The 16,411-nt window shown below is 42.8% G+C and overlaps 1 protein-coding gene across 2 annotated transcripts in view; it reads left to right on the top strand.

The window, feature by feature from the left end:
- The first annotated feature begins 5,837 nt into the window (after positions 1-5,837).
- Positions 5,838-16,411, top strand: part of LOC101162318 (artemin b) — a 32,849-nt gene continuing 22,275 nt past the window's right edge. Inside the window, exons 1-2 of one of the 2 annotated variants that reach the window (XM_004078944.5) lie at positions 5,838-6,559; positions 6,934-7,244. In XM_004078944.5, the coding sequence (XP_004078992.1) occupies positions 7,130-7,244 (115 nt within the window). In that variant the 5' untranslated portion in view covers positions 5,838-6,559; positions 6,934-7,129. The remainder of the gene's footprint in view (positions 6,560-6,933; positions 7,245-16,411) is intronic. The other variant, XM_020710856.3, reaches the window with a different exon arrangement.

The following is a 16,411-nucleotide window of genomic DNA, read 5'->3' as shown; positions in this document are numbered from 1 at the left end:
CCTTTGACTGCACATGTTTTGCATTTCTGTGGCTTTTTTTAAACTAGGATTATATTCCTTCTGCATATGTTTCTTATTCTGGAAGAATTTTTCCAGTCTGCTGTACGTTTTTGTCAAAGTACAGTCAATATTTGTATTTCACCTGCTTTATGTCAATAAGTAAGCCTCTTTTTTTTTGTTGGCCCAAACAGCTGTAGTATATTTTCTCTATTAATTTTTCTCTAACCTTGTGGGAGAAACTTTCTCCAATCTGACTTTTCCCCCTAAATTTTACTGCTAAAAGACAGTTTCTCCATCCATTTGTCCATTTTCAAATCCCTTTTGGGGTCATGGGGTTGCTGGAGCCTATTGAAGCCAATGTGGGGCAAAGGTGGGGGCACATCCTGGAGGGGTTGCTGGTATTTTTTAAGTCCAAAATCTGATCAGTTGCATGAACATGAATCGCAATGTTATCGTTATGGCCGTATCAGCCTGTGTGATGCATGTATTAAAAAAAAAACGGCGTAAACTGCATTAAAAATACTCTCATGGCAGCTGGAAGGTTTTTGACGAATCAAATAGAGCCTTTAGGCATTTGACCAATCAGATGGAGCCATTTTATGTAAGATTCCCACCTCCTGTTTAGACGAGAGTCGGTAGCATAATTGAAATTACGTTGACTTTCATTTAAAAAACTATTACAGTGAGATGAAAATGATGTATTAGTTGTTTTGTTCTGCTATTTGTTCTTGTATCGCTATATTGACCATTAATATCACACATCACAAGTTTTCCTCATATGGTGCAGCTGGACCTACCCTGAAGGAGTTTCTCTAAAAGGCCAAAGAACTCTAGATCTACTCTCATGTCTTTGGATTCTTTTTTGCTAATTGCTAAATTTAGAGATTACTTTTGTAAAATTGTCATTATTTTAGTCGGATGTCACCTTTAAAGTCATGGTGTTTTATATTAGTCGTAACAAGTTAATTTTAGTTGAAATTAGACATATTACTGGCAGTTTTTGGAATTTTGACATATATAAAAGTTTAAACAATAGCTGCTGTAAATTAGAAATAATTGAGAATTTAGGGAAGAAACTGCCTTTGGGTTCAGAGTTTTAGACCCTTTTTTTAAAGGGTGTATCGACTTTATCCCTTTATCTAAAGACTGTTTGGACCCCCCTGCCCCTCTAAATGCAGAGGGTCGATTAGAATTTCCTCTTCGAAGCCCCCCATCAGCATGTTTGTGAAATTAAGGAGCTTTACAGGGAGGAAAGCGTCCATGTGTGGGCCGCTGTGAGCAGAGGTTAAAGGGCGTGGCGCCGAGGGCCTTTAAAGCACCTCCGGACCATCCCATCCTGCTGTTAACTGGGTGCCAGAAACGTTCAGCTTCAACAAACTCACGCCTCGCTGAGTCTACCGAGCTCAGCCTGCACCGGCTCCACAGATTTCCTGACTTCTGCTGGGCGGGGATCAAATGCTCGCTCCCTGCAGGACAATATTTCCCACCTGGGATCTCCCAGAGGCAGCTGGCCGGGCTGGAGGCAGCGTTCCCGTCGGTCTGGTCGGCGGGAGAATGAGCACGCCTGCGCCTCTTCAGCTGACGGGACTCTTATTCTGAGCGACAGGTTCCCCCACCCCGCCCAGTCTCAGCAGGGCTGGAACGGAGAGGCCACGACCTCCGGGCCTGAAATTGAAACCCCTCATAAAAAGAAAAAAAACAAAAACGGAGTTGGGGGAGCGAGGAGAAAACACCTCATTCAGACACCTATGCTTAGTTTTTTTGTGTGACTGTTTACTTAAAGCAGGGTCAGCTGGGATGTGGGAAAGTTCTACCCCCCTGCCGCTTCATGCCCCACATCCAGTCAGTTTGACTTTGTTTGTACATGAGACTCACCTGCAGCCCTGTCATGTTCCTGAGGAGGTTTTGCTTCTGCAAGCCACCATCCACATTCACTTCTACTGCATGCTGCCAGCTGAAGCTCGTGCATGAAGAAGCTCCAATGGGACGAGGCAGAAACAATTCCCAAAATTTCTGAGTGATTTAACTTAACTTTTAATCTTCCAACAGTTATTATTAGAAAAAAAAATATTTTTAAAAACTGCAAATGTTGCCAAATAGGACAACTTAAAGGCTAAAACAGTTTAAACCTACATAACCATTTGAATCATATTCAATACCGGCATTTCTGAGATCCCCCATCTCATTAGTCTGATACAAACTTTCCTTAACACCTCATTATTTGTACATTTGGTCCATGTTTTCTGCCCTGTAGTTTATTATCCATCCACTAGGGGCAGTAGGGGGGCTTCTCCTGTTCATTTCAAAATGGCAGGTAAAGGTTTAGCTAATTTTCTTAATTTTATGGTGAGAATAATATTCTATTTGTATTCATTATGGCCCGCAGTAGCAGTCACTGACTGCAAGGATCATATTGTTTTGCGGTTGGAAACATTTCTGCGCTTTTGAGCGATAATTTGACCCCAGCCACATGCACGAAAAGTCACCAAAATTTGCACACACCTAAGATCTGGTAAAAATACATTTTCGACAAATTGAACAGCGGACCATACCGTAAAAAATGAATGGACCGAAAATCGCTGATGGAGCCAAAACAAAAACTGTCAAAATACAATAATGAAACCAAAACACACATGTCGGGGATTTCCAAAGGAAGTTTTGAACTTATTATGGGATGGCCCAAGACCAACGGCTTTGCGGCCACTTTGTGGCAAAGTTTGAGATTTGGCGATTTTCGTGTTTTTGGACAATATGGAAAAACAACATTTTAGTTCATGTGATTTTTCACGGAATCTTACATACATGCTGGCAGTTTGAGTGCAGAAATACCACAAAGGTTTTGTTTAACTTTGACATTGGGAATAGGCCGCCATCTTGAATTTTAAAAAAGCACCTTAACTACCAACTACAAATGAAAACTTGTCCTAGGGGTTTTTATCCATTGCCTCGTATTTTTTCGGGCATCAATGGCAAGCCACTGTGGGAAAAATGCTGGAATTAGAAGTTGTAGATTTTGATCAGTGTGCGCATTGCGAATTCGCAACTGTTGCGATCTTACCTAGCTCGCACATTTTACTGTAGTGATGTTGAAAAAACTGAACATTCGATTCCCTGACCCAAGCTGAACAAAATGATGTAACATCCGATATGACAGTGTTAAAATTGTGGGTGTGGTAAACAAAAAACTGCCGCAAAAAAATTTATTTTGAAATCAAATCAAACTTTATTTCTATGGCACTTTTCCAACTCGTGCTACTTAAAGTGGTTTATACAAAAACAATCACATTTTAAAAACAACAGACATTTATCAAACCCATAAAATAACTTTAAAATCAATTCTGAATTGCACAGGGAGTCAAAGCAGTCTGAGTCATGTGATCCCGCCCCCTGGCCTCATCAGGACGCGTACAGCTGAATTCTGCAGCAGTTGAAGGTTCAATATCCTTCTTCTGGGAAAACCAGAGAGCAGGGCATTACAATAATGTAATCTGCTGGAAATAAGCGCTGTGAGGCAAGAGCGCTAACCACTGCGCCACCATGCAGCCCATCTTTAAAAATATGATATTAAAAAAGTGGATTTCTTTAAAAAGATTGAAATCAAACGTTTGCTTTCCAAACAGTGTGAATCTTCTGTCAGTTCTTTGATGAGGTTAAATAAAAATAATTATTGTAAACAGCTTACAAATGATGGAAAAGTCTGCAAAATAGTGACAAGTGATTATTTTCATTCAGTAATAACAAGAAAGCCATAAAGCTGAACAACTTTGACAATTAAAAGCACAAAACGCATTCAATGCCTTTTTCTAAAAAGAAAAGGCCATTAATGAAACTGAAAAAGTAAATTGGTTAAAAATCAATTTTCTAAAGTTGTATGCAATTTTGTAAACAAAAAACTTTTTTTTAGGGATGGACAATATCCTAAAATTAGATATATCTTTTTAGCCATAAAAAAACAGATGAGTTTGAAAGAATGAGAGGTATTGAAAGTGTAATGCCAAGAAATAGTTTCAAGTTTAAAAAAAAAGAAAAAACGCAATTTGTTTACAAAACCAAGCGTGAGTCTCTTGGAGCAGCTGAATGTTTTGGTGCCAGAATAGTTACATTTGCTGAAAAAGGCACCTGTAGTGCAAAAAACCTTTAGAGATTTAGCTGCTCATCCTTCGTTTTAGTCAATCGCTGTTCCACTTCCTGTTAGTTTGATTGTTTCTTATCTTTCTCAGATGGAAACATACTATCATATCCACTTTAATCATGTTTTCCTCAACTGAAAAATAGATTCCTGGACTTCATGTTGTGGAGTTTTCTGGAGGTTGTAAGCCCTGGATGAGGTGAGATTTCACTCTGATTAAACACAAACAAACAACAAAACTTGAAGCTGAAAGAGACCCAGAGAGGAGTGCACAAAAAAAGGCAGAGAACAAGGACGAGCAGTGTCTTCATAAAGAAAAAAGAGGGCGCATGGAAGCAGCCTTCGACCTCTTCTTCATGTCACATCTGGAGAAGTGGAGCCTTTCTCCTCGCTTATCGCCGTTCGTGCAGCATTGCGTCCCTTAAAATCAAAACCACACTCTCACCTCCTGACCTAACACTTGGAACGACTCAGGAGGCCCAAACCTGCACTCTGTTTCCATGGAAACCTCTTTGCACATCCCAAAAAGGTGATAGGAATCAGAGACACACAGAGAAAACCCCACAAGCAGGTGACAATCATCTCCTGATGAATTTACTTTTATATTCTCACAAGGAAATGAAAAATTCCACCACAGCGATTGCTCTGCTGCTTCCTGCCAGAGAGGCGGCCCGTTCTAATCCAGCGTGTGTGTGAATAAGCCTGTGAGCCCTGAAGATGTATGTGTGCTCTGCTTGCATGGGATTTGAGCGGTGAGTGTACAGAAAGTGTCATGCTGCAAATCCCTTTGACAGTGCCAAACAAGTTCCTCGGCATGGCTCACAGTGATGGATGATGCAGACGCACGGCTCACAAACACCCACGTCCTCAGGTGCAGACGCCCTCCAACACTAACTTTTACAAAGACAGTTTTTTTATTTGATCTTCAGCGTCTTTACTTACGGAGGAGACGTGGGGTCAGTTTCATCTGTGTGGTCGTCTTCATGGTGTTTGTTTTCTTTTATTTTCTTTTTTAAACCAAAATAAGACAAACCTGACCTCTCAACAGGTGGCGGATATTCTGGATCTTTATGACCCAAGCCCGGTTCTCCTCCCCCCCTCCTCCTGCTGCTGAACTCATCTTTATTATGTGAGGGTACATTCCTGCATGGTTGTGTGCATTGTTGCATTGTTGCTTGTTGCTAATAATAGCGCTGTGGCAGAGAGCAGGGATCCTCCCTGCATTTGTCTCTGCCTCAGCGTGAAGAGTGGGCCCACAAAAAAAGAAAGCCCAGGAGCTGTTTGCCCAGCCAGCTTCAGTGTTTGCCCTGCAGGGAGTGTCTGAGCTTGAAGGGCTTACAGTGTGTGTCCATGGATGGGTGGGTGGGTGGAGAGGTTGGGAGAACTCGGACGAGGATGATGGGTGGAGACAAGCTTAAAGGTGCTCAGTTTTGGGTTTGCATGTGCTTAAATAACCAGGTTACAATGAGTAATCTCACTTCTTGGATGTTGTAAACTCGTTACCAACAAAAGCGAGTTGGATTAGTGAAAGCTGCAGACTTCTAGAATGATCTACTTTCTCCTTAAGAGCTTGAACCAATAGTCAAAGTAGAGGAAGTAGAGCAGTGGATCCTGCAGACCAGGTTTCCCTCCAAAACTTGGTGGTGCATTCACAGCCAGCTTTCGGATTGGGGCTCACTTATAAAGGTACTCAGGTTCAGTTCACTTCAGTGTGAATGCAAACGGTTTCCCTAGTGGACCAGTAAGCCAAACGTGAAGCAGGAACACCTGCTGAAATCCCCGCAGGCTGCAGATCCGAAACACGCTTCGTGGCTTCCCCCTGTGTGACGGTCCCCTCCACCCCCCTCCACCCTCCCACCAGCGGGAACAAAAAGACATCTGAGACTTAGGGATGGGGAGGAAAACCTCTCAGCGCTCTGTGAGGCCGCCGCCGTTGCCGCGCTCCGGTTTCACAGCCTCAGACAGGCGGAGCGGCGCGCTGTTTTTACGCACAGCAACCCTCCTGCGGGGCATTCTAGGCGCTGTCCCGGAGCTGTTAGGCACCTTGCTGTGGGAGAAACGCCACTTCATTGGATACCAGAACCTCGATTAAGGTGATTTTTCTCTTCTTTGTACGTGTTTCTGTACAGAGGACACGCGTGGCTGCCCAAACGTGACGCGCGGACGTTTTTTCTTTTCAAACTGGGATATTTTTCCAAATCTAAAAGCGACTTTGGCGCAGTTCTACGAGGTTTTACATCATATTTCGACCTTCTTCATAAGGGAAGCCGAGAGGAATTTTTTCCACGTTGTTATTTACTCATTAACTTCACAAGCTTTTAGGAGACAAGACTGAACAGGTCGCAGTCGGTAAGAAAAGGGGAGCAGTGCCTTAAAAACTAGCTTCATTTCATCAAGCGATGTGAGTCACCAAAGACACAAGTATTAAGGGTAAGCATTTTTTACACTTGTGACTGTTTGTCTTCCCGTCCTTCTCTTTGCCTCTCTGTTGTTTATATCACTGCAAACAAACCCCTCAAGTTTTCAGTTTACTGTTTTCCTCGTCCTGGGAAAAACTCCCACCTGCAAAATGTCAGTCTGGAAAAGTCTAACTATATTTTTCTAGATTTATCTAGATTTTGTTCTGCTAATTTGCTGCAAAAGTCACACCTGAACTGCTGTTTCTGTCCAAATTCAGCGCATAAAGGAAGCATTTCGTGATTTTTGCGCTTCATCCACGTTGGGTTTGCGCGTCTGAAACGGTTAAATCGCACCTGAAAGCATTAATAGTGAATGACGGGACATGTCTCTCCTTTCTTGCTCAGGGTACAGATCCTGCAAGAGGCCTTGGCAGCACTGAGAGCAGAGGAGAGGCGTTCTGTTGGCGCACAAAGGAACAGGAGGAGGTGCCTCTCGCCTTGAAGCTGCGCCGCTTTCGGACGGATTCTTCATGTTCGCTCCAGCCTCAGAGGAGACAGCCCGCTCCGAACGTTTACGTGCCGTGACAGCACGCTGTCAGACATGACGCACCGCGGCGTATGGATATCCAGGGACATGAGCGGAAAGCAGCGCGGGAGAGGCGGCTCTCCGTTCCGCCACGGTGCGCTCTTGAAACAGAAAGCCCACGCGACAGCAGGTAAGGGCAGAGTTCCCGCTCTATAAAGTTGTCTTTACATTGATTTACGACATTATTACAGTCAGAGCTGGTGTTTGGGTTCGTGACGCTCCAGTGAACGCACTCCTCCTGATCCCCTCTGGGCTCTGAAAAGCCTCCTTTCACTTTTGCGGCTCTCTTTGCGCACCTGCCAGCGGGCTGCAGGTCGCTGTGACCAGGGCGCAGAGCTGCACTCGGCTTGCTGTCTATCCGAGGGGGTCGAGGAAGCGCAGCGCTTTGCTACCTGCGGCTGATGGAGCCAAGTTGTAGCTCATGACTCCAGAGTGTAGAAGTGTTTACGCGGCGCGGCCGTGAATGGTGGTGTGATATAAATCAAAGCGAGCGCTTTTATGGCTCAGAGGAGTGATTGTTGTTGGAGGTGAGCTGCAGACAAACATCAGTGACAGGCTGTGTGAAATGTGGGGCAGGGATGCTGCCGGGACGCGCTCCAACACTGCGCTCTGTTCCTCCCTCACACCCCCAGCTCCAACTTTCTGTCCCGAACAGGAGATGTGTCTCCACAGAAAGAACAAGGGAAGGATGATGGCTCACTTCATTCTTTCTGAGTGACTCAACGACCTCCTGACTCACCTCGTGGATGCTGCGTCACACAGACACAGGGATCAGATGGAGGTGGAGGATGATGTTTTGTGTGCGCGGGGGTTTGCCCCTCTTAGTTTAATCTGTTTTTCTTTAAATTTTCTTTAACACAAGGGAACAGCCTCACAGTCAGGCATCTCACACCACCCCACCAAGCCGCCACAGCTTTTACTTCCTCCAGCCAGAGGTCATAAGGTCAGTGACCTTGCTGAGGAGCCTGGGCTGTTGGATGGCACAATCCCAACAGACTGATGGGAGCTCTTCTGGCATTAGAATGTGTTTGGCTCAGGCACTGAGCACTAGACAAGCAAACAATTCAAATGAACTGATTGCACTTTGATGCTTTAAAATGCGTGTTTTCAAAGATCCTGTTAGGGTCAAACTGTTATTTTAGTAGAAAACTGTCAAACTGCCAAGAACATGAGTGTTTAGACTCTTAGCGCTGTCCGAAAAATAGGATTTTGTCCAAAACGTTCCAATACTAGAGAAAAATAAAACTATTTCAGTAAAATGTCACTACTATGCGTTTTAATATATTAGTACTTTATCTTTAGACAAAACATTTTAGATTATAAATTACTTTAAGCGGCATTTTTACTTGATTTGAATATAAAGATGGCGAAAAATTGAAATTGAAGGGAAAGTTCCCAACTTTAGATAAAATTGTATTGACGAGAAAATGCCAAATCATAACAATTCTCCTTTGCAGAACGGTGTCACAAAGTTTTTAATTTAACCTCCATTTTTAAATCTTGTTTTTCATTTAATTTATCACTGTGTCTAATAAAAAGTATAGAAATAGTCAATTTTTTTCAAATTCCTAAACAAAACAAAAATATTGCAAGACAAATAAAGCTATTAACTGTGTTAGCTGGAAAACAATTGATAAAACAAGATAAACCACAGCAGTTTTAGTTTTCTAGAAGCAAATATTCGCCTATTTTCCAATAAACAATGGAAATTTAAAAGAAAATTCATCTCCATGTGGTATATATATTAAAAAAGCATCAAAACAATAAAAAATGTTTTTGAGTCTCATAATAATTCAATTTTAACACATTTTGCTCCAAAGGATTCCCATTTAGCCAAATATTTACTGTATTTTTTACATTTACACATATAAGCCACCAATAAATGATAGAAATGAAATTTTGCTGTAATCCGGTGACTCTAAATTCCTAAACATGGAAAACCTTCCAGCAGAACCAGACTTTAGGGCAACCATCTGTGACTTGAGTTGGAGAGGACTTGAAGGAGACAGACAAATGGGGGAAAAACAAAAAAACACTGGAGCACTATTGACTCAAAAACAGACATTTATGTGAATGGTACAATAACCTGTGCATGCATGACTGGGATGGAGAGGAAAAACTCTCAGAACACTTTAGTTAGAACAGGATAATGGCAGCGTTTGGGAAAGTCAAGCTGCTGTTGTGACGCTACAAATGTTTGGACACTCTTTTCCCTCCATCACCTTAAAGTTGAAGTCTTCATCTCACTTGTGATCAGTTTTGTGCGCCACATATTGTATCGTTTGCATTGAGCTTCCTCTGATCAGACCAATAGTTAACAAAAAAAATGTAAAAAAAGTCCATTTGGGTTTTATTCAGATTTTCAGTTGGAAAAATTCAATAAAAGCAATAAAAAAAAAAAGGTTTTAATGAAGTTTGTCTTCTTACTCAGATTGAACTAATCGGTTGATTAGTTGCAAAAGCATTTCCAGTGGCCTTTTGATTACGATTGTGCTGTTTTTAGCTAAAATCAAAAAACCTGTGGCGTTTTCTAGAACATAGTTTCTGCAGAGCAGCAGGAGTTCATTAGAAATTGAGTTGACTGTTAGGACCGTCCCTACTTTCCTTCATCCATTAGTTTGCACTCTCTCCCTTCAAACCCTGCAACCTATCATTACCGGTGTAACAAAAATGGCGAGCAATACTGAGGCGGATGACAGCTCAGAAAAGACGTGGGTTTGAATGAAGAAATCCTCAGAAATTATACATATACATATATTTTTAAAGCTTAAAACACTATTTTAAGCTTATTTTGCTCATAAATGTCCTCCATCATCAGAAAGATGCCACACCAACATAATCAAACACCCCAAAAAGAAAAATAAATCTTTATAGGAGAGGGTCTTTAAAGTGTAAAGTGACTGTAACCTAAATGTTTTAAATGGATAAAAAACTAATGTTTTTATGCTCTCAAATGATTTAAATGATCATTTTTGACATTTGTCCTTGTGGCATTTCTTGTACTTTATGGAATTTAGTGGACTATGTTTTGTTTAATCTGGTGTTGAGAGTACTGGCCAAGATTATTGCAGCCCAGTCACCAAATTAGAGCAACTGATGTTTTTTTTTTCTTTCCTTCTTCCTCAGATTAATGGAAGTCTGTCAGTAAAAGATGGATGTGTGCTCCGTGCAGGGAGCCTTGTCCTAGCTGGGTCTCCAAGCCGGTGTATAACGTTACTCTTGCTTGTTTTGTCGCGGCACTAATGGAGAGAGTGCAGCAAGGGAGATTGATTATGCAACCTGGAGTGCCACAGGGCAACTCCAATCTGGAAGTGCTTAGAGTATTCAGCAAACCACAGTGATTCCTTCAGGCCAAATTAAAGGAGGCATGATCTGACAAAAAGGAATTTCAATTTGTTAGATGTATTTCTTCAGACAAATGCTTCCCATGCTACCTCTGCTTTTTCTTTTGATTTTTGCAGGGGTGGAGCGTCTCATGTGAGCGCGTGGGACCAAACTGCTTTCTTTTCTGTGATCTTGCATTGTTTGGATGATGTCGAGCACTTTTCTTCAAGCCCTAAACAGCGAAAATTGTCAAGAACAAAGCAGCAGTTAATACTTTCGGAGCCGCTGATGAAACGTAAAAGCGAGCTCCCATCCTTATCACAAATCTCCCTCTTTTAAAACAGCTTTCCCTCAGAAAACAGAGGAATGTTAACAGGCCGAGCGCGGCGCTTTTGTTTGTGTGAGCATTTTTTTTTTTTTTTTTGATACAATACGCCGTATTTTTCTGAAATTAGCAGGTCAGATTCATTAATCATGGCGTTTGAGGGCTGCTTTGAACTATCAGGCCAGGTCATTAAACCCAGCCAGTCTGGGGCACGAGCAGGCGACACGGAAACACTTTGGTGATCGCTGCTTCAGCCAGACACAAGACACTAATAATGACCAGAGTGTGTGTATGTGGGTGCATGTGTGAGTACGTGTGCGTCCAGCTACTTTGGACCAACTCTCCCTGATTCCGTTTTGGCTCCATTTGGACAAGTCAAGATGGAACGAAGGGGAGAGTGGTGTGAGAGGCTGGGGGAAGTTGTCTGCTCTTCCTTTCCCCATCAACATTTGCCCGGCCTTCTATCTGTTTTTCAGCGCCGCCGTGCTCCCAAACACCAAAAAAGTGAAATCCTACCCTCTGATCATTGTTGCAGCGTGGCTAAAATGTGTTCCCATTTAAGGTGAGGCTCGCCCCGGCGCTCTCTGTGTGGCTTCCTTTTAAAACCAACTTAATCAGGCAGGAATTTGGGTTATTAGGGTCATGGACAGAGAGGCAGCCTCAGCGAGAAACAAAGTGGAAGAGTTGCGAGGAGCACAGATGTGTCGCATCAGCAGCTGTCTGCATCTCGGTGCTCATGGGAAAAATGAACTCTGTAGTGGCTGGCGATGGTGTCCCGTTTAATTTACCTGAAACGGGTCATGAGACACTTGTGAGGCTGCCGCCCTGTGGGTTTCTGTGTGGGCTAAACTCTCCGGTGAACCTGCACACTTAATCTTGTCTTGAGGCTGTTGTACACGGTGGAAGTAAAAGCTTCATTATTCCTCGTTTTACTCTGCTTGTTTTAAGCGAAACAAAACACAAAAAGAAACTTTTCTCAAGATCTTTTCAGTAAAAAAAAAAGAATCCAGGTTTTATGTTTCACAGAAAACCCAATTAAAAATGTTCTCCATGCAGTTCCGGAGCAACGCTCCATTTACCGTTAAGTGGATGAGCTTTTTATCAAAAATTTGGAGAATTTTAGAGACATATTGGTTGGTTATTTTAGTTCACTTGCAGATTGATGTGTAAACAGGATGATAAGGGGAGTATTATACCTGTTTTTTTTCTCCGCCATGTTCCAGCGGAACGTCTGGCTCTTCTGTGATTAAATGCTTCAGTAAGTTTCAGCGGCTTTTGCTGTCTGTCTGGAAGCCAGAGTACAGCAGGGTTTATCTGAGTGTTTGTGGTTTAAACAACTCCTGACTTTATCTGGAAACTGGAGTGAACCAAGTTCTGAGTGTGAAGACGAGCAGGACTTCAGGATGAAGATGTTTAGAGTCTGGTGAGGAAGACATACGTCTGTGAGGTTTTTAAGCACAAAGTTTTCTAAAAATATCAGTACAGCAGTATTTTATTTTTACTCGTTCTACGTCTCAAGAGTTTATTGGCTGCCAAATTTAGCAATGTTTAGCCAATAAAAAGTGCATTAAAAGACCAGTTACTTCATGCATCCGCATGGTGGCGCTGAAGACGCTAATAAACAAAACTGGGCCCCAAGATGATAAGACAAAGACAGAACAGTAACGGTCAGAGAAAAGACATTAACTTCCTCCTTAAGGTTTTTAGGGAGGGAAAAAAATGGAACTGGTTACAAATTAGTTCTTCCAGTAACCACTAGAACAAACAAACAAGACAATCCCTATTTAGCTTGATTTAAATTAGTCCAACTATGCAACAGAAATATTGATCTCTACACTTCAACTCCCAAACCTCCAGGTTGTTTAGGTGAACTGGGTTCTTTTCCTGAGCTCTTTTCCAATTCGGAAGTATGATGATTCGATCTCTGACGTACCGGCTTCCGCTTTAAGTGGGTGCCGCCCATTTCATGACGTCATCCTAGAGTCAGAGAGCAGGTTTTTAGAGGATTATTCAGAAATGCGCCAGTGGATCAAAATACCACTTTGGGATTTCTTTTTTTGTGACATTATAATACGTTTAATAGCTCAAAAAGTTGATTTTATATGATACAGGCCCTTTAGAAATTTTGAAGCATTAACTGCAATATTTGGCTTTTCCTGGTTTGTGTCAGATTTGGCAGTTTGGTCTCAAAAAATGACAGGCTTGTTAGTCCCGCCTATTCTTTGGAAAGAGAGGGATTTGATGACATTACATCCAGCCAAAATAAAGACAGATCTGAAAGAAGAAGAAAAAAAAGCAAAATCAAAACAAAAAACAGTGAAGCATGTGACCTCAGGGACGGTTCATCTCTTTTTACCTCACTGATTGTTACTGATGCTGAAGACTTGCTAGTTGTTTGCTAGATCCAAGTGAAAATGACTGCTGATGATTGTTTTTCACTCACCTGCTACTGCATACAGCTAGATACACAGTTTATTAAGATAAACGTTCCAATAACTCTCACTTTGGATTTTATCTGGTCGCTTTTAAATTAATACAAATGAAATCCGGAACAGTTTGAGAAATCCAAGTCTGTTGACCGTCACTGTTGCAGTTTAAGGTAGTCGTTCACAGTGACAGAACGGCAGCGGGCCACAAGAGCTGCATCAACCCAAAGGTCGGTTCTCATCGTGAACAGCACCACACAAGTGTTCTTTCGTGTTCCCCTCAGGGATCTGGTCATGGAAGGATTTTCAAAGCCTTCTGCCAACAGACGTAAACAGTTGGAGAACTGATGGAAGGAGGAGTTGCTGCTGTGTCATCCAATAACAGCAGCAAATTTACCCAACAAGTCGTGATTAGAAAGACATGCAGAGAGATCCAGAAATCTGAGGGAAGAGTTAGGATTGCATTCTGGGGGGGAAAAAAACTTGCTTTTAGGATGTCATAAGCAATAAGCCACACTGTTTTGGAGGCAAATCTAGTGGGGACGCTGAAAGTCAGAATCAAAATAAAAGCCCCCCCCACCTCCAGTCATTCAGAGGAATCCCATGCTGAGTTACGGTTTGGGGGGGAGTCACAGCATCTGCTATATGCCAGCACAGTCTAGGCATAAATCTGGCTTTTTTGTCTGACAGGCGTGCTGGGATGCTGCCTCGGCCCTCAGCCTCACTGTTGTTGCCGGCGACAGTCAGGTGGCGGCTTTCCTCCTCCGCCACGACGCTGTTAAAGTCTCTGCTCTAGGTTAAAGAGCGAGTCGAGGGCCTCTTCGTGGCCCGTGGAGCACCCCGTTGATCTCAGAACCTGCTCGACCTGCAGTAACTTTCTTTTGGCAGCTTGAACCCTGAACGTGCGAGGGCAGTAATCCAGGACTGCTGCACTTCAAACGCATTGTTGTGCAGAACGAGTGCAGCCCTTTATCCCGCTAAGGACCCATTAGACACGTTTCTGCAGAGCCCCGCTCCGTGGTGCAGAAGCTGCAGGGTCAGCAGAGGAAATTATCTATCAGTCCGATTATGCAATCAGACAGTTTACCTCTAAGAGCTCCTTCCAATTAGAGTCCAGGCTGTTTGGTCAAATCCGGCACACGCTTTCTAAAAGAGAGTACTGTTCTTGGTGATCTGTAAATCTTGGGGAAATAAAAGGGAAGCAGAAACATTCTACAGGGCCAATTATTGAGGAAATAGCAGGGAAGGATAGCAGCAGTAATGGAGGAGCAACTGCTGCTAAACGTCAACCTGAGATGGATTTTGAAACGGTTTTCCAAACATATTCTATGGTGAAGAGATCATTCACCAGCATGGAAGCTTTTCAAGTCCAGGTTCAGTCTTCCAGACGTCCCAGCAAACGCTTTCCAACGTCGACCTTTGCAAGTCCCAAAGAAACAGCCTGAACTGTGAGGAGCTTGTTCACAGACTCAACAGATCTTAAAATGATAAACCATCACGAGAGTACAGTCAGGAACAAGAGCAGCATGAGTACGGTTTGTTTGGAGGAGCTGTCACGGGGAAAGTCTTTTCTGTCAGAAAAGAAAATGGAAACACACAGTCGGGGTCAAACTGCCAGTGCAGAAAATCTCTCGAAAGATTTGCATGTGTTCTCTGTTGGGTTTCGGTCTCACGTTCATGTCTGAACACGCTCAAATCATTTACGAGGCTAAATCTATGGTGAGCAATTAAAAAAAGAACTTTTCCAAAATGATCTAATTCGTTTTTATTAGGAAAAAATAAAAAATATTACATGAAAAGTGAAACTGTAGTCTACATTTCACCTAAAGTTTGCATTGGACTGATGCAAAACCACCTCAGACTGATTTTAGGGTAAAACCGCAGTTTTCCCGTCACAGCTGTGGGAGACACCAGCCTTAGACCCACGAAGCAGCACCCGCACATGTTAAGGTCAGTGAATCAACCGTGAACTTCTGTGTTTATGTTCTGCGGACGAATGCGAGGCTGCCTGGCAGTTAAAGCTTAACTGAAGGTTAGTCTGAACAGCGACCCAGAGCACAGCAGCCACTCATGTTTCAACGATGTAGTCAAAGTTCAGACTTTACCCTCCATGCTGTCATGAAAAGCCAAGCTCTAATGGAAAAAAAAAACCTTTACAGAGTCTGGTTCATTTGTTTGGGTAGATCTTGGCTCAATGGTTCTGCCAAATCACTGGATGGTGAAAAGCTTCTCCATCAATAAAGCTTTAGCATTGCTTTTTCATGAGCTTCACTTCTGGCCTGAAATGTTGCAAGCTTTTGGGTTCCGTTGAGGCATTTCAACACCTCACTGGTTCTTTAAGTTAAGAGTCAAGTTAAAGCTCCATCAGTTAGTTTGAGAAATTTGTTTTCCACATTTGACCCATCTGCCGGGAGAGCGCCGCCCTCAGGAACCATTTTAGTTTTACCCTCCAATCAGTGTGCCTAACAGAAAGGCATTGGATCCCAGGTTTAGTCTTTGGTATGACCCAACCGTTGGTTTAACCCACAACCTCCCAGTATAATGCTGCGATCGCACTGGACAGGCGTCAGAAGTCTGTCCAAAAATATGTTCTTATTCGTAAAGCTCCTGACATGTGTGGGAGGAGCTACTGTCAATTTCTGCTAAAGAAACGGTAAAGAAACTTGTTTACATCATTGTCTTGATGCAAACAAGACAATTATATTAAGGTTCAGGAAGAGAATGATTAGATTTGGTTTGGACCAAAGCTGAGTCCCTGATTGGTTGACTCGAAGGCTCCTTTTCAGCAAAGTGACAAGATTTAAACTACAGCAACGGCAAAAACATTCTGTGAAGTCCAAAACACACTGCTGCCAGACCACTGCGCCCGACAATTGAACCGCACCCCATGATTTCTGATCACGTCTGTACATTGACTTAACGTTGACGCTGGACTCCCCTGACACGCAAATTCAGTGTGAACGCAGCTTAAGGATAGACACTCCACAACAAACTAAATAATAGGACCCATTTTCTTTTTAGTTTAAGTTGTACTACTACAAATACAACAATAAAATTGCAATGTAGACATCCATCCTCTCACCCCCCTCCTTGTTGCTGCCCCACACCTGGATGTTCATAAGTTTTGGGAGGCCACATTTCTACCCTCATAATAGCCTGTAACTCGTGCAGACTGGGGAAGTGAAGCCGTCTCTGGGACAACGCGAGAGCCCTAATATCACA

Source organism: Oryzias latipes, chromosome 17 (genome assembly GCF_053564925.1).
Source record: "Oryzias latipes strain Hd-rR chromosome 17, Olatipes_Hd-rR_3.1".
Lineage (NCBI taxonomy): Eukaryota > Metazoa > Chordata > Actinopteri > Beloniformes > Adrianichthyidae > Oryzias > Oryzias latipes.
The sequence above is the reverse complement of the archived record's forward strand: the minus strand, read 5'-3'. Positions and strand labels throughout refer to the sequence as shown.